General features: G+C 38.8%; 1 protein-coding gene and 1 pseudogene across 5 annotated transcripts in view; one reads left to right on the forward strand and one right to left on the reverse strand.

The window, feature by feature from the left end:
* The window catches only part of RCOR3 (REST corepressor 3), a 47,851-nt gene that overhangs the window by 10,638 nt on the left and 18,151 nt on the right, over positions 1-19,062 (forward strand). For all 4 annotated transcript variants that reach the window (XM_023198309.1, XM_023198306.1, XM_023198307.1 and 1 more), the window contains 2 exons: positions 10,181-10,399; positions 16,270-16,347. In XM_023198309.1, coding sequence (XP_023054077.1) covers positions 10,181-10,399; positions 16,270-16,347 — 297 coding nt within the window. The remainder of the gene's footprint in view (positions 1-10,180; positions 10,400-16,269; positions 16,348-19,062) is intronic.
* On the reverse strand, positions 6,420-6,807 carry LOC111531094 (annotated as a pseudogene). The gene has a single exon (XR_002728134.2). The product of XR_002728134.2 is annotated as an ATP synthase subunit ATP5MPL, mitochondrial pseudogene (transcript).

Here is a 19,062-nt window from a genome sequence, read left to right on the forward strand (position 1 = left end):
AACACAAACTCTCTAGTTATGCATTCCCTACCCTTCCCCATTTATTTCAGATTACTAACAGTGTTTTAGATATGTCTTTTAGTTCCCTGGCTTTTGTCCTATGATTTTGTTGGTCCCTTTTTTTCTGGAATTCCTTTCTTCCCAAATCTGCCTAGGAAATTCCTCACAACTCTACAAGATGTAGCTTCTCTATGAAATCTTGTGCCTTATCTTGAATTGACAACCTCCTTATTTCTCCTTAAATCTATTGCAGTACTAATTCTACTGAGTGGTAGTTGTTTACTCATAGTTTCCTCTTCCTGCCTTCCTGTCTCTGTGTGGTGAGCTCTTTAAGAGCAAGAATATATTTTAACTATTTTCCACTCCCAGGGGCTGATACATAGTAAGCATTTAGTAAAATTTTAATGAATGAGAATACATACTATATGCTCTTTATTATGATATAAACCTGAAAACTTAGGAATTTGCTACCTAGAAAGTATATATATATATATGGAATATATAGTTTTGCCCAACTATGCAAGATGATACATACTCATTTGGTCTTTTGCTCATGATCTCATCTTACCAGAAAATAAATAATATGAGGGAAGTATAAGTTAAAAAGTTTTAAGAGGATATTGCAGAGGTGTGGTCCAAGACTAGCACTATATGTCAGCAGCTTCATTCATTTCTCCACTCATTCCAAACAATAAGGTTACCAGGCAGGGAAATAAACTACATTATTGCTTTTAATACAGATCTTTGTAGCTGCTTCTGTGTGTTGTTAACATATTACATAGAAAGTTTTAATTTTAACTTTTAAAAATTGTGAACTATATATATTGTAGGGTATGTACAGTTTAAAGAAAAATGATAGATACCAGTGTATCTACCACTGAGCTGAAGAAACAGGACTTCTGTTTGTGTTTCCTCAATTGGATATTCTTTTTTGTTTGTTTGTTTTTGAGAGGGAGTCTCGCTCTGTCCCCCATGCTAGAGTGCAGTGGCGTGATCTTGGCTCCTTGCAACCTCCACCTGGGCTCAAGCAATTCTCCTGCCCCAGCCTCCCGAGTAGCTGGGACTACAGGCATGTGTCACCATGCCCGGCTAATTTTTGTATTTTAAGTAGAAATGGGGTTTCACCATGTTGGCTAGACTGGTCTAGAACTCCTGACTTTAGGTGATTGGCCCTCCTCAGCTTCCCAAAGTGCTGGGATTATAGGCGTGAGCCACCATGGCCGGCCTCAATTGCACATTCTCACCTTCTCTCTAGAGGGAGCCACTATAATGAAATTTATTAATTATTCACTTCTTTCTTTATAGTTTTATCACGTATGTATATTATCACATATAATGATATGATTATCATTCAGTTTCATTTATTTCATACTTTATTTAAATGGAATTATATTTATGTATTCTTCAGTACCTGCCTTTTGTTATTTTTGCGATTCATTTTTATTGCTATATTATAGTGTTCCATTGTATACATATACTGCAACTTATTCACTCTCCAATTAATAAACTTAATTTTCAGCTTTTTATTATGCACACTGCTGATATGAACATGTTCTGGATACACATGTCTTAGAGTTCCTTTGGTACAATAGTTCTCAGCTAGGTTTAGCACTGACCCCATAGGGGACATTTAGAAATTGTGGAGGTGTTTTCATTGTTACGGTGATTGTGGGGCATTTCAGTTGTTGAGTGGGCAGGAGAAACAGATGACGACTATATTGAAATGCAAAGCACAGATTGTTTCACCAAAATACCAACAGTGATTTATTGAGTAACAGTGTCCCAGGATTCTTTGGAATGGAGTCACTCTATTTCAGGGAATAGCCACATTAAACTTTCCTAGGTAATGGCAAATTGTTTTCTATAGCTGATATACCTCCAGTGGGCTATGAGAATACCCATTGTCTACTTTCTTGCGAATGCTTGATCAGACTTTTAAAATGTTCCAAATCTGGCAATATGAGATGGCATTTCATTGTGTCCTCAGTTTCATTCATAGGTAACTACTGAGGCTGTGTGTTTTTCTGTCTATTAGCTGTTGTTAACATCTTTTTAAAAGTGTTTCATTGTGGAGTTTTTTGGTTTGTTTTTTGTTTTTTAAGAGACAGAATCTTGCTTGTTGCCCAAGCTAGTGTGCAGTGGTGTGATCATAGCCACTGCAGCCTCAAACTTCTGTGCTCAAATGATCCGCCTGCTTCATCCTCCCAAGTAGCTGGGATTGCAGACATGAGCCAGCATGCCTGGCTTGTAGTTTTTTATTTTTTCCACTTATTTTTCCACTTGATAGTTGTCTTTTTCTTGCAGATTGAATGTAAAGTTTTTTCTTATTGAATTCTTTGTATATTCTGGATACAAGTCCTTTGGTTAACAGCAAAGATCTTTTACCAGTTGGCGGTTTGTCGTTTTACTCTCTACAGGGAAGTAAACAGCTATTTCATCAAAAGCATATAAATTTTAAATTATTTATTTATTTATTTATTTATTTATTTATTTATTTGAGACAGAGTCTCGCTCTGTCGCCCAGGCTGGAGTGCAGTGGTGCGATCTCAGCTCACTGCAAGGTCCGCCTGCCACGCTGAGTAGCTGGCACTACAGGCACGGGCCACCATGCCTGGCTAATTTTTTTTTTTTTTTTTTTTTTTGTATTTTTAGTAGACAGGGTTTCATCATGTTAGCCAGGATGGTGTCGATCTCCTGATCTCATGATGCGTCCGCCTCACCCTCCCAAAGTGCTGGGATTACAGATGTGAGCCACCGCGCCCGGCCAATTTTAAATTTAAATTCCAGTATTCTTTTACATTTTCTTTTGAAAGTTTTAAACTTTTTCTCCTGAAGTCCTTGCTGTAGCAGTAAATAAGTTCATGTTGTAAGGTAGAGATCCTTTATTTATTTATTTATTTAACAGTTGGGGCTCTTGTTTTGTCACCCAGGCTGGTGTGCAGTGACACAATCATAGCTCACTGCTGCCACAAATTCCTGGGCTCAAGGCATCCTCTTGCCTCCTAAGTAGCTGGGACTACAGGCATGCACCACCACACCCAGCTAATTTTTTTTTTTTTAATTTTTTGTAGAGATGGGGTCTTGCTACATTGTCCAGACTGGTCTTGAGCTCCTGGGCTCAAGTGATCCTCCCATCTTGGCCTCCCAAGGTGCTGGGATTATAGGCGTGAGCCACCATGCCTGGCTGTTTATTTTTTTAATATGGAATTGAATATCTTTTTCAACTGGTCTGCAGTACCAGCTTTATTGTATATGAGGCTTATGCATATGCCTGGCTCTCTATTCTACCTCTGTTGTCAGTTAAATATTCCTTGCTAATCCCACATTTTTTCAATTACTTATAGTAAACCTCTTAAGTCTTGATAGTTCTGGGGTAAGTTCTGCTATTTGGTGGTTCTTCTTAAGGAGTGCGTACCTGGCCGGGCGCGGTGGCTCAAGCCTGTAATCCCAGCACTTTGGGAGGCCGAGACGGGCGGATCACGAGGTCAGGAGTTCGAGATCATCCTGGCTAACACGGTGAAACCCCGTCTCTACTAAAAAATACGAAAAAAAGCTAGCCGGGCGAGGTGGCTGGCGCCTGTAGTCCCAGCTACTTGGGAGGCTGAGGCAGGAGAATGGCGTGAACCCGGGAGGCAGAGCTTGCAGTGAGCTGAGATCCGGCCACCGCACTCCAGCCTGGGCGACAGAGCGAGACTCCGTCTCAAAAAAAAAAAAAATAAGAAGGAGTGCGTACCTGAACTAGTTAGCATCACCAATATAATTTGAACAGAAGATATGATAGGGAACATTTTTCTGATTGTAAAGAGAATGGTTTTTGTTTCAACATCAATTAGGATGTTATTAAAGGTTTTTGACTCATTCACATTGCTGGTAGTTGATGCTAGCTGTAGGTTGGAGCAATTCCATTTGGCCTCTCCAATTTGGTGGTCTCTGAGTAATCTGACTTCTTGCCATAATGGCTGGTTTCCTCCAAAGTAATCAATCCCAGAAGCACTAAGTGGAAACTACTCAGCTGTTTCTGGCCCAGCCTTGAAAGTTACTCAGTCACTTCTCTTGCATTCAGTGGTTATAAATCAGTCACTAAAGTTGGTTCAGAATCAAAGGGAAAGAATATAGACCCCTGCTTCCCCATGGCAGGAATGTTGAGGAATTTGTTGACATGTTTTAAACCTCCAAGCCCAGAGTATGGAATTTTCATAAATGTTTTCCCATGTGTGCTTAGGGATATTATCTTGGTAACAAGGTTTTTTTTTTTTTTTTTTTGAGACGGAGTCTTGCTCTGTCGCCCAGGCTAGAGTGCAGTGGCCAGATCTCAGCTCACCGCAACCTCTGCCTCCTGGGTTCACGCCATTCTCCTGCCTCAGCCTCCCGAGTGGCTGGGACCACAGGCGCCCACCACCTCGCCCGGCTAATTTTTTGTATTTTTAGTAGAGACGGGGTTTCACCGTGTTAGCCAGGAGGGTCTCGATCTCCTGACCTCGTGATCCGCCCGTCTCGGCCTCCCAAAGTGCTGGGATTACAGGCTTGAGCCACCGCGCCCGGCCCGGTAACAAGGTTTTATATATGTCCATTAATTTAGGTTTGTCAGTTCTGTGGTTGAAATCCATATTCTTACTGCTTGTCTACTTGATAGCTTGGTTGTTGTTGTCTGCTTATGTGATCAGTTATTCTGATCACTCAGTTATTGAGAAGTAGTTCTTTATATGTTGAAGTTAGTGTCGGCCGGGCGCGGTGGCTCAAGCCTGTAATCCCAGCACTTTGGGAGGCTGAGACGGGCGGATCATGAGGTCAGGAGATCGAGACCATCCTGGCTAACACGGTGAAACCCCGTCTCTACTAAAAATACAGAAAACTAGCCGGGCGAGGTGGCGGGCGCCTGTAGTCCCAGCTACTCCGGAGGCTGAGGCAGGAGAATGGCGTAAAACCCGGGAGGCGGAGCTTGCAGTGAGCTGAGATCCGGCCACTGCACTCCAGCCCAGGAGACACAGCAAGACTCCGTCTCAAAAAAAAAAAAAAAAAAAAAAAAAGAAGTTAGTTTTATTAGGTGCATACAAATTGTTTTATCTTGCTGCTGAATTAAGCCTTTCATCATTATCTAGGGTCTCTTGTATTGGCTTCCACCTTGAAGATAATTTTGTCTGTTATGTCGATACCTCCACCATTTTTCTTCTGTTAGGTATTTGCCTGGTTTATCTTTATCATTTTACTTTCAACATTTCTGTGTCCTCACATTTTAAGTATGTGTCTTATAAGGAGCAGATAGCTGAGCATATGTATTAATATTTTATCTGAAGAGTTTAGCCCATTTGTATTGATCATGTTTAGCTGATGTATTTTTGTTCTTTCTTATTTTTACCTTCTATTCGACTTGCTTTTCCTAGTCTTCTTTCCCTTCGTTCATGTCCTATTTTGGGGGATTAAGAATCCATTTCTTATTCTGTTTTCTTTCCCTCTCTGTCTCTACTTGTTTTTTTTTTTTTTTTGAGACAGAGTCTCGCTGTGTAGCCCAGGCTGGAGTGCTGTGGCCGGATCTCAGCTCACTGCAAGCTCCGCCTCCCGGGTTCACGCCATTCTCCTGCCTCAGCCTCCCGGGTAGCTGGGACTACAGGCGCCGCCACCTCGCCCGGCTAGATTTTTGTATTTTTTAGTAGAGACGGGGTTTCACCGTGTTAGCCAGGATGGTCTCGATCTCCTGACCTCGTGATCCGCCCGTCTCGGCCTCCCAAAGTGCTGGGATTACAGGCTTGAGCCACCGCGCCCGGCCTCTGTCTCTACTTGTTTGGGATGTTTTTATATTTTCTTTTTTTTTTCTTTGTTTGAGATGGAGTCTCGCTTTGTCACCCAGGCTGGAGTGCAGTGGCGCAATCTCCGCTTACTGCAACCTCTGCCTCCCGGGTTCAAGTGATTCTCCTGCCTCAGCCTCCCGAGTAGCTGGGACTATAGTCGCATGCCACCACGCTTGGCTAATTTTTTGTATTTTTTGTATTTTTTTTTTGAGACGGAGTCTCACTGTGTCTCCCAGACTGGGGTGCAGTGGTGTGATCTCGGCTCACTGCAAGCTCCACCTCCCGGGTTCATGCCATTCTCCTGCCTCAGCCTTCGGAGTAGCTGGGACTACAGGCCCCCTCCACCACGCCCGGCTAATTTTTTGTATTTTTAGTAGAGACAGCGTTTCACCGTGTTAGCCAGGATGGTCTCCATCTCCTGACCTTGGGATCCACCCACCTCGGCCTCCCAAAGTGCTGGGATTATAGGCGTGAGCCACCACGCCCGGCCATTTTTTGTATTTTTAATAGAGATAGGGTTTCATCGTGTTAGCCAGGATGGTCTTGATCTCCTGACCTTGTGATCCGCCCCCCTTGGCCTCCCAAATTGCTGGGATTACAGGCATGAGCCACCACGCCTGGCCGGGGTGTTTCTTCTTTTTTTTTTGCATCTCACAGATCCATTTATTCATGCCGTGAAGTAAATGGTACTTATACAAGTGTAGAGGGACGTTCCACGCTACCCATCTAATACGGCTTGCTTAAATTTACAGGCGGACTGATGTTTTCTTTCACATGTACTCCAAGTAAATCTGGTTAGCGATGACCAGGAGCAGGCGCCGAAGCTTTCAAAGCCTTACTTCTTTTATCAGCGGCCCGGATTTTATAAACGATGAAGCCCATCGGCCCCATTCCTATCCAAATCTCCTGGTAAACTTGGGTGTAGTAGGGTGTCATGGGGATCCACACATTTTTAATAATACTTTGAAGCATCTTGGCGCAGGACAGACGCCTCAGAGAGCACCACAAACCTGCAGCCAACTCAGAACCGGGGTGTTTCTATATTTCTATTCTTATTGTATACTCTGAAAATTTTATCCTACATATTTAATTTAAAATCTAATATTGATGTCTTTATTGACTTTCTGATTAATAGAAGGCCCTTAGAATGCTTTGACTCCATCCACTACCATCCTGATTTATATACTAGTTTTGTCCACAGTTTGTTACATCTTGGTTTTTTAAGTCTCACAAATCAAACATATAGTCTGTTTTATTTAGATTTACCCACATTTTAACTTCTATTTTGCCCACCATTCTTTCCTGAATCTGAGGGCTTTCTTTGAAAATAATTTCCTTTTTCCTGCAGTATATCCTTTAGAAGCTCATTTAGTGAAGACCTGTTGGTCATAAACAGATTTTTTGAGACCTGGGTTTAAAGTGCATTGTTCTAGAGAGGAGTTGCATTTGCTTCTGTTGTTTCTAGGCACTACCAGTGTAAGATACTTTAAACTAAAATCTTGATTTGGGGTTTTTCAGACAAACAGATCATATAAATTTAGGCCCCAAATCTGCCTGAATGGAGGACTGTGGTTGGGACACTTTTGGGAGACTCTTTTTTGGTTTCTTTCCACCCAGCCAAGAGTGAGATGGGCATGACTCCCATTAATCACCCCCTCCCTCTACAGAGCAGGGGTGTTTTTTTCCTACTTCACAAAATGATGGAGTTCCCCTTTTAGCATGCTGGCTTATCTCCTGTGCCCTGCACCTGTTGTCCATTGAAGCCTGGCTTTAGGCAAATGACAACCACTGCATATTTAATTCTCCCTCTGGATTCTTGCTTTCTCATCATTTCTGGCGTCGGAAGAATTTCCTTACTTCCCTGCCAGCTCAGAAGTGAATGTTAAAAGACTTTTAAAAAATGTTTGATCCAGCAGTTTTAGTGGTGCCCTACAGGGAGGAGTTTCTCTGAACATCAGATCCGCCATGTGTTGCTTGGAGTTAGCTTTGAGCAATTAAGTGGATTATGCTTCATAATAAATTTTTAGTGGGTGCAGTGGCTCACACTTGTAATCCCAGCACTTTAGGTGGCCAAGGCAGGTGGATCACCTGAAGTCAGGAGTTGAAGACCAGCCTGCCTAATATGGCGAAACCCCATCTCTGCTAAAAATACAAAAATTAGCTGGGCATGGTGGCGGGTGCCTGTAATCCCAGCTACTCGGGAGGCTGAGGCAGGAGAATTGCTTGAACCTGGGAGGCGGAGGTTGTAGTGAGCCAAGATTGCACCACTGCACTGCAGCCTGGGCGACAGAGCAAGACTCCATCTCAAAAAAAAAAAAAAAATTTTTTTTAAATGAATTTTACTAAGAGTTCCTTTTCTAAGAAATTGGAGTATTAGGCTGGGTGTGTTGACTCATGCCTATAATACTAGCACTTTTGAGAGCCCAAAGTAGGCGGATCACTTGAGTCTAGGAGTTTGAGACCAGCCTGGGCAACATGGTGAGACTCCTATATCTGCAAAAAAAAGAAAAATTAGCCAGGCATAGTGGCACTCACCTGTAGTCCTCCTGGCTACTCAGGAGGCTGAGCTGGGAGGATCACTTGAGCCCAGGAGGTCAAGGCTACATTGAGCAGTGCTCATGCCACTGCACTTAACCTGGGTGACAGAGTGAGACCCTGTCTCAAAAAAAAAAAGCCAGGCGCAGTGGCTCACGCCTGTAATCCCAGCCAAGGCGGGCGGATCACGAGGTCAGGAGATCGAGACCATCCTGGCTAACACAGTGAAACCCCATCTCCACTAAAATTACAAAAAAAAAGAAAAAAAAAAAAAACTAGCCGGGCGTGATGGTGGGCGCCTGTAGTCCCAGCTACTCAGGAGGCTGAGGCAGGAGAATGGCGTGAACCTGGGAGGTGGAGCTTGCAGTGAGCCGAGATCGGGCCACTGCACTTCAGTCTGGGCGACAGAGTGAGACTCCGTCTAGAAAAAAATAAAAAATAAAATTGGATTATTAAATATATTCATTGAAATAATCTTCAACCTAAAAGATATAGTTTCTAATAGATTATTCTTTCAGAATAATGTATTTTTATATCATACTTTAAGAACAAGTTATAATGAAATAATGCTTAAAACTTTACAGTCATCATTGTTACACTTTTTAAACCTCTTCCGAGGCATAAATTTACTTTTATTTTAATCATAGATTTGGAAGTTAGAAATATTTTCAAGGTTAAGATAATTGTGTCCCTTTTAACCTTTAGAGGCATAATTTTCTTTCAGCAACTGTGAAGTGAAAATTAAATGTTCTCTCTCTTTAACCAGCTGTCTAATCTGCTATGTGTCATAATTTCTAAATTGCCCCCTTTTTTCTAATTTTTATTTATTTACTTATTTTTATTTACTTATTTTTCTTGAGACAGAGTCTCGTTCTGTCGCCAAGGCTGGAGTGCAGTGGCGCGATCTTGGCTCACTGCAACCTGCACCTCCTAAGTTCAAGCAATTCTCTGCCTCAGCCTCCCGAGTAGCTGGGATTACAGGTGCCTGCCACCACGCCTGGCTAATTTTTTGTATTTTTAGTAGAGACGGGGTTTCACTATCTTGGCCAGGCTTGTCTTGAACTCCTGACCTCGTGATTCACCCCCCTTGACCTCCCAAAGTGCTGGGATTACAGGCGTGAGCCACCGCGCCAGGCCTCTAATTTTTATTTTTAATTTTTATTTTTTTATTTTTATTTTTTATTTATTTATTTTTTTGAGACGGAGTCTCGCTCTGTGGCCCAGGCTGGAGTGCAGTGGCCGGATCTCAGCTCACTGCAAGCTCTGCCTCCCGGGTTTACACCATTTTCCTGCCTCAGCCTCCTGAGTAGCTGGGACTACAGGCGCCCGCCACCTCACCCGGCTAGTTTTTTGTATTTTTTAGCAGAGATGGGGTTTCACCGTGTTAGCCAGGATGGTCTCGATCTCCTGACCTCGTGATCCGCCCATATCGGCCTCCCAAAGTGCTGGGATTACAGGCTTGAGCCACTGCGCCCGGCCAATTTTTATTTTTAGAGAAACTTTGCATTTAATAAGTTGGCTCCCCCCTGCCCTTTATTGTTGAGGAAAAATATATCATATCTTGAGTACATAGGAAAGTTTAGAGTCTAACTTATTTTTTCACTTATTCCTAGTCCTCTGGGCCTAAAAATCAAACATTTGAGTGGATTAAGCAAGGATATATTATGTTGTATGCTTTTCCCCCCAGTTGGTGAGTGCTATGTGTGTATGTGTTTGGACTTGTACAAAATATATAATTGGTTAGAAGTGTTTTTTTATGTGTACTTATTGCAGCAGATACTTCCACTATTAATAGACTGTTTTCACTTTATACATTTGTGAAAACCAAGTGACCTGTTATTCTGCTTTTATTCTCTTAGGGTAATACTGAACAACCTGTCCAAACTAGCAAGATTGGACTTGGAAGAAGAGAGTATCAGAGTTTACAACATCGTCATCATTCTCAGCGTTCTAAGTGCCGTCCACCTAAGGGCATGTATTTAACCCAGGAAGATGTGGTAGCAGTTTCCTGTAGTCCCAATGCAGCCAACACCATCCTGAGGCAACTGGACATGGAGTTGATCTCTCTAAAACGTCAGGTATTTTATAAAAATAATATTTTTAATGATTATGTGCATTTTGGCTATCCGCCTTTACCTAGGTTGAACTCAGTTGTTTGCAGATTTTTCTTAGCCATCCACTTATGCAAGTTTCATTTTTTAAAATTTATCTTATGTTCAACTTAGAAGATACCTCTGCCTGTTTATATTTGAATCCCAGCATTGCTGCCTGTTAGTTCTGTGGTCTTGGGCAAATTATATAACCTCTGTAAGCTTCAACGTTCTATCTATAAAATCGGGGATAATAATCATTCTTCTCTTGCAGGTTATTGGGAATTATTTGCAATGATACATTTAGATTGTTTAGTAGTGCTTGGCACATTTTGAATGCTTAGTGAATAATGGTTGTTGTCTGCATCATCATCATCATCATTATCATCATCATCATTATCAGTAGTAGTAGTACTGGTAGTATTGTAAGGGCAGCAGCATCATAATCATATAGTAGTTAAAAATCAGCATCTAGACTCAGTGGACCTGTTAAGTTCTAACCCTGGCTATACCATCTCCTTCCTGTGTAACATTAGAGGAGCTTTTTAACTTCTCTCAGCCTCAGTTTTCTCATCTAGAAATGTGGATAATATTGTAGTGGTTGAGAGGAATTAAACAAGATAATATATGGTAAGTGCTTAAAACAGTGCCTGGCACATATTAAGTAGTTATTCATTGTTATTAGATCGCTGGCCTTTCTTAGTTGTTATTTCCTATTTTTTTTTGTTTTGTTTTGTTATTTTTTTCTAATCCTTTAAATCTAGTATTCTTCTAAATCTATACTTTCTTGGTCTATATCAGCCAATCCTATACTCTATGCCAGTGACTTCTGAGTCTTATTTCTCAAGCTGTGACTTTTCTCAAGCTTCTTAGCTATAGTTCCAGCTACCTACTAGGTCTTCTCCTAAAAGATTTTTTTCTCTGTTTTCTGTCTGTTGAAACAGCAGAATCATCTTTTATTCATCCCCTGCTGTTATCACTTTCCCAACACATGTAAACCAAAGTGGTAACCAAGTTATGTGAGTTTTATCTCTGAAATTTCCTTTAAATCAATTCCCTCTTTTTTATTTCATCCCTACTGCCCATTTAGGCTCTTGCTCTCACTTGCCTGACAATAACTATCTTGTTGATTCCTTTTTTTTTTTTTTCCTTATTTTTAAAAATTTTTTGTAGAGAAAGGTTCTCGCTCTGTTACCCAGGCTTGTCTCAAACTCCTGGGCTCAAGCAATCTTCCTGCCTGTGCCTCAAAGTGCTGGGATTATAGGCATGAGCCACCATGCTTGGCCTCTTGTTGATTCTTTCTGTTACTTCTCTTTAGCTGGAGGTTACACATTGTTGCCAGTGTTATCTTTTTAAAGTACTGGTCTGATCACTGTCACTCATCTTAAACCTCTTTGTTAGTTTCTACTTGCCTTTAGCAGGTTACAGTAGTGGTAGACAAATCACATTAAGAAATTTTCCTGAGTTAGGAAACTACTGAAGGACTTTGAAAAGGAAAGGTGGACCATGGTCATATTTAAATTTTTCAGTGATATCTTTTGCATTTTCTTGTGTTTTTTTTTTTTTTTTTTTGCTTTTTTTTGTAATTGCTTTAGTGATTACAATATTCATCCTTAGCTTATCACTGTATATTTAGTTAATATTACAGTAGTCCTCCCTTAATCCGTAGTTTCACTTTCCATGGTTTCAGTTACCTGCAGTACAGTACAGTAAGATATTTTGAGAGACAGACTATATTCACATTACTTTTATTGCAGTATATTGTTGTAATTGTTCTATTTTTAATTCGCTATTGTTACTCTCTTACTGTGTCTAACTTATAAATTAAACTTTATCATAGGTATGTATATACAGGGAAGAACAGTACAGGTTGAGCATCCCTAATCTGAAAATCTGAAATGCTCCAAAATTTGAAACTTTTTGAGCACAGACATAATGCTCAAAGGAAATGGCCACTGGAGCATTTTGGATTTTGGGTTTTCGGATTAGGGATGTGCGACTGTTACATATTATGCAAATATCCCAAAATCCCCTGAAATTTGAAACACTTCTGGTTCCAAGCATTTTGGATAAGGGAATACTCAACCTGTATATGTTATGATTTGGAACTATCCACAGTTTCAGGCATCCACTGGGAGTTTTGGACTGTATCCCCTGCGGATATGGGAGGACTACTGTATTCTACTGCTTACAAAATGTAAGAACCTTGCAACAGTATAGTGTGGGATCAAGATTCTCTACCTTAAACATGTTCAGATTTTTCAAATTCCTTGGTCCTGGCTATTCACCCAAACTGCTTTTCTGTTTCTCTTTTCCTTCCTTAATAAACATAAGGCCACATTTGCTTCCTCTGCTTTCTTACCAAAACTTATTCTCCAACCCTTTCTAATCTAGATTCTGCCCCGTATGATATTCCAGTTCTACTGAAATACCTCTTTGAAGGTCATTTATGGGCTGACATGGTGGCTCATGCCTGTAATCCCAACACTTTGGGAGGCCAAGACAGGAACATCACTTGAGGCCAGGAGTTTGACCCCAGCCTGAGCAATATAGTGAGACTTCATCTCTATAAAAAAAATTTTTTTAAATAGTCAAGTGTGGTTGTGTGTATCTGTAGTGTAGTCCTACAAGAGAGGCTGAGGTGAGAGGATTGCTTGAGCCTGGGAGTTCAAGGTTTACAGTGGGAAAAAAAAATCATTTATGAACAAGTGGCCACATCTAAGGCTGCCTTCTTGGTTTTTAGCTAATGTGACTACTCAGTAATGTTTGACACTGTCAACCATTACTTTAATTCTGGAATTTCTTTCACTTGACTTTGTGACTGTCTTGAGTATGTGTGTGTATAGTACATATGTAATAGTACATATTTAGAAGGCAGCTACGCTCACCACTATACCACCAACGCATCTCATATTTGATTAAATGCTTAGCCTTTAGTCAAACTATGAATGCAAGACACCTATCTTCCAAACCACAGCAGTCCTCTTCAGAAAACTTCTAAATCATCTGCTGTAATACTTTAAAAGCGCTAAAAATAATAAGGAATAAAGTGTACTCAGTCACCTATATTCATACTTCACTACTACTCCTACACTTAGGGACTATTTTTATTGATTTTTTTTTTTAGAAGGCACTTTAAGCTTTAACTTCCTAATTTGGTTATTCATTTGATATGTGACAGTAAAGGTTTGCACTCATGGGTTTACAAATCCTGTTAACCACTGCTACTTTTATGTCACAAACATCTCATATGCCATGTTCAAACTGAATTCTTCCACACTCACCCTAGTTATCTGTTCCACTTTTTGTATTCTCTGTCTCAGTGAGTAGTGCCACATACTCTGAATTACTGAAGCCAGTGACCAGTTAGCCTTAATTCCTCCTAATTCTCCACAATCAAGTGTTTACAAAGATGTCTTGGCTGGGTGCAGTGGCTCATGCCTGTAATCCCAGCACTTCTGGAGGCTGAGGCGGGTGAATCACGAGGCCAGTAGTTGAAGACCAGCAGGAGAATTGCTTGAACCCCGGGCCGCAGAGGTTGCAGTGAGCCAAGATCATGCCACTGCACTCCAGCCTGGGTGACAGAGTAAGACTCTGTCTTCAAAAAAAAAAGTCTTAATTTTGTTTCCAAGGCATTTCTTTAATCTCTGTATACCACTACCATCCTTCCTTCATTCCTACAGTTTTAATGAAAGTTTTCTTAATTATTTACTATTTCTCACCTGGATTGTTAAATTAATTTCCATCCTCTTTACCCTATTCTGTTCTTCACATTACTACCAGAAGTGTCTTTCTAAAAGGCAGATATGATCATTTTGTTCCCTTGCTTAAAATCCTTTAGCTTTCCTTCAGTCTTTAGGCAAAGTTAAAATTCCTCTTTAGTCTTTAGGCAAAGTTAAAATTCCTTGGTCTGACCCCAGCCTAACTTATTGCCTTTGCCTTAGGGCTTTTCTGTCTTCCTAAGTGTTATTCTGCCTGGAATGCAATCCCTCCTCCCAAGCTTGTCTGCCAGTTTAATTTAAAACTCAGGTTAGCTGTCCTTTTCTTTGGAACACTTTCCCTAATCTTCCCTGCCACCTGTTCATCAACATACATAGAAGCACATTTACTCTCTCATTCTTTCTTTCTCTCTCCGAGTCTATGTTAGGTGTTTTAGCGTTTATCATACTTTTATATTTACTTATCTTCCCACTATTCTATGAAATCCTCGAGAATTGAGACTTTACATTTTATCTCTATATGTCTATCTAACATGGCCAGCTGACTACCCTTGAATCATCCTAGATTTTATGCATTTTAGCTGTGGCTTTAAGATCTCTAGTGAAAAAAGTTCATAAATTATAAGTATTTCGCTGTCCATACTAGGAGGGAAAAACAGGAAAAAAGTAAACAATCCTAACCCTCAAATGGAGACTAATAATATTGCTAGTAGAGTAGAAGTTAAAAACTTGGTATGATTTAAATTCAGGTTGTATCTCCTAGCCTTAGGAAGGTTTCTTAACTTGGCTGTGCCTTATATTCCTCATCTGTAAAAATGGTTATAAGTAGAGTCTGTTCTGCTATAACTTTTTTTGAAAATGTGGATTTGTTCTAATGCAATTAATATACTTGGGAATAATTTGAGCATAACATGAATTGTTTGTTTATGTATGATTTTTGTCAGCAAAACAAAATGTACTCAGCTGAACTGAACGCACACACATCTCAAACATGTACCAGCTACCTCAATTCACTGTGTGTTATGAACCATGCATATATGGTGTTAAAACTTTTCATCTGATTTCAAGTAACCCTCCTACCACTTCCACAATAATTCACAAACTACAACCATTTTGACTCCCACTTCCATAAGCAACCTTCAGGTCTTTTTTTCAAGGTAAAGTACTGTCTTTGTTGTAGCATTTATGGTTTAAAAAAATCATTTAGAATGTATAAAACTGTGTTGCCATTTTTGTTAGGTTCCCGTCTTATGTGTCATTGAAGTTTAAATGTTGTGTCCCAACCTCCTTTTCCCTACAAGCCCTGTGGTTTTTATTATGAATTTTGCACAGCACACTGACCTTTTTTTTTTTTTTTTTTTTTTTAAGACAGGGTCTTGCTTTGTCGCCTAGGCTAGAGTGCATTGGCATAATCACAGCTCACTATAACCTTGAACTCCTGGGCTTAAGCAATCCTCCCACCTCAGCCTCCTGAATAGCTAGGACTACAGGTTCATGCCACCATGCTCAGCTAATTTTTTTTTTTTTTTCTCCATAGAGACAAGTTCTCACTATATTGCCAGGGTGGGCTCAGACTTCTGGCCTCCCAAAACACTAGGATTTTAGGCATGAGCTACTGTACCTGGCTAGTTCAGTGACTTTTAATGTATTTGTCATGTTATAGCAGAACTGATTGTACTTACCTCACAGAGTGGTTTTGAGAATTAAGTGATTTATTACATATAAAGGACTGAGAATGATGTTTTATACATAATAAATACCTAATAAATATTAGCCACCATCATCATCATTATTATTGGAAAAATTCTTATTTAGTCAGAACACTATGGTAATGAGAAAAATTGATGGAATTTAATTCCTATGTATGCCAGGTGTCTTTGGTTATAAAAGTTGTTGCTAAAAGATATTCAAGACTATGATATTCAAAGATATTCAGAGTCTCTTAGTCTCTTAGATGTTTAATTAGTTCATACATGTATAAGTTGAATTAGTGGCATGTCATACCCTAAGTGTGATTAGTATGACTATTCTAAAATAAAATTTAAGAGGGTTTTGGAATATATTCTTTTCACTTATTGAGTACTCACAAATTTACCTAAGTACGTGATCTGATTCACATTTGGGGTTATTTTGTTGAAGGTTCAGAATGCTAAGCAAGTAAACAGTGCACTTAAACAGAAAATGGAAGGTGGAATTGAAGAATTCAAACCTCCTGAGGTATGTTATTGAAGGATACATGTGATTAAGTATAGTGAAAACTTGTTTTTTTTCAGTTGTCCAGTGTCCAAGTACTATTTTGGTCACATGCATCATTAATACGTTGAAGGTTTCATAGTATGGATAATTTATTATGTCTCTATTTTTTTATTTAGATGATCTTATGAGGCTTGGTTAATCATTTTGTATTTAAGTTAAATTATTTATTTCCTGCCCTTAGAAATTCATAGCAAGCAAAGTAATTAGGGAAAATAGTAATAGGAACAGTGTATGTGAAACTAGAAGCTCATTGATGAGCATGCTAGTGCATTTCTGGGTCTACAGCAATGTTTGCTGAAAGCCCTTTCCTGCTTGTGTGAATTGGTAACACAGCAAGAAAAATATGAAAACAAGCTAGATTATTTTAACAAATTTTTATTTTAATTTAAAATAATTGTCTTTGGCTCAGCTTCCACTTATGATTTTAGTATGCAGACTTACAGTCTTGTACTTACAAAAACAAGGTATAGATTGACCATTTTCTCAAGTCTTCTGTTTCAGTTGAAACCTAAATATGTTTTTGATATTTGTGGTAATTATAGGGGTACTTATATTCCCTTAAAATCCAATCAGGTCTTTTTCTAGGAGCTTCTACTATATCTTTTTTCTCTCTTTAACATTTCCATATTATGCTTCATATCCTGGATTTGCCTTTCTGTGTATGTGATAATCAAATAATCTTATTTGGTCTTATTGGGACTTTTTTTCCCCAGAAGGGGAAAAGAACTTGGTTGACTGAAATATCTACAGATGAAATTTATGTGAGGGGCTATGGGGAGGCAGAACAGTAGTACTTCAGAAATTATGTACCATATGCCATCTTAGTTATCAGTGTCTTTCAGAAAGGAAGACTTATGAAAAAAGTTGTTTTTCATTGTTTTGAATAATCTCTTTCAAGAAGGTTAGGTTATGGAAAAGAGTGAAAAATAATACAAAACGGATATCTCATTCCTGGCCCACAGGTAAAGTGACAAACATTCTAGTAACAGTTATTTAAGGATAATACAATACAAAAAATTACTATTTTATTTTGTTATATTATTGCAACAAAAATTATTTTAATTTGTATTATGCATTAAAATGCATGAACACAAACAATTTTAAATGTCTGTACTTTTATAATCTAAAACTTAAATACCGCAGATATTAAAAACATTATGGGAATAGCAGGAAGAACTTTATACTAGCAAGTGTGAAAAATAAAATGTAGAAATTCCTAAGAAAATGTGTCTTATCAAAATTGCCTGAAAAAGAAAGAAAAGCTGAATAATTGGTAATCATGAAGTAAAACGAAATAATAATTAACATTTTTCTCTCATAAGAAAACTTCAGACCCAGACAATTTTACAAAAAACATTTACTAAATTTTCAAGAAAAGGATAATTCTCATCTCAGATTTTTCCATAAAATTACAGGACAGCCTCACTCATTAACTTTATATAAAGAAAGATGCGAAAGTCCAGTAGCATTTTATAGCTTCTCTATGTGCTATCTCATTTGATTTTTATGTAAATCCATACAGCTAGGTGAAGCAGATACTATTATTTTACATGAGGAAACTGGAAATCAGGGAGGTTAACCAACTTTTTCAAGGTGACAAAACTGGTAAATAATGAAACTCTGGCTATATCTGATCTTTTTAGAGTCCTGATTGGATTTCTATATTAGTATATGTCATGTTGCCTCTTACATTTGGAAGTTTTTATGTAATAGCAAAATTATATATTACATTTCCACATTTTAATGCAGCTATTGGGTGAGAAGTTATCAAACATTTATTGTAATTTTTGATTTATTATAAAAATGATCAAAATAAAATAGCGAAAATGTTAACACTCCATCATCCATATATTGAAGTTTGGGTATTACTTTGGGTTGATATATTGAACTTATATGATGTGAAAAATGTATATATGTTGTATCATCAGAGAGTCCCCAGGATACATTTATATTTGTCATATTGTCCTTACTGCTTTGGGGAGGAAGGCAACTTGAATTTCAGATTAACAATTACAGTAAAGAACTTGAAGAATCAGGTAATCTATCCCCTTACCTTTAGTTTAAACCATATCTAATCAAAGAATGTTAATAAGCCTTGGAATAATTACAATAAGCCATGAAATGAAGTAACTCTACTAAAAGTAAGCTGTTACTAAAGTGCTTTACTTATTAATTTGGTTGTATTTCTTATTTTCATTTAGGGAAAAATTTGTTGAAGAAAGTCCATTCACTTCCACAAGTATTTACTGATCAACTATTTCATATGAGGCACTGTGTTAGGCCCTGTGAGAAGTGTGTGGGAAGAGGGAACACATAAAGATGTGGACAAGATGATGTGATTTTTCCACCTACTCTAAAAAAAAAAAGAACTTGCAGTCTAGATGTTATAAGACAAACTGATAAAAGTTGTATGATAGATTTATAAGCAAAGTATACAGGGAAACAAGTGGGCATTATTCATTCTGGCAAGGACAGTTAGAGAAGACTTCTTAGAGGGAGAATACTGCAGCTGAGGTTTGAAGGATAAGAGGGATTTTTTGCGCATACAAAAATGACCAAAGAAGTCATTCCAAGCTGAGGGAATAATAAGAGCAATGGTTTGGTGTTGAAAAGTACATTAAAAAATGTAAATCTAGTAGGGGAAAATTCAAAGCCCTTTTAAAAATGAGTCAACAG

The sequence above is a fragment of the Piliocolobus tephrosceles genome, chromosome 1 (assembly GCF_002776525.5).
Source record: "Piliocolobus tephrosceles isolate RC106 chromosome 1, ASM277652v3, whole genome shotgun sequence".
NCBI classification, from domain to species: Eukaryota; Metazoa; Chordata; class Mammalia; order Primates; family Cercopithecidae; genus Piliocolobus; species Piliocolobus tephrosceles.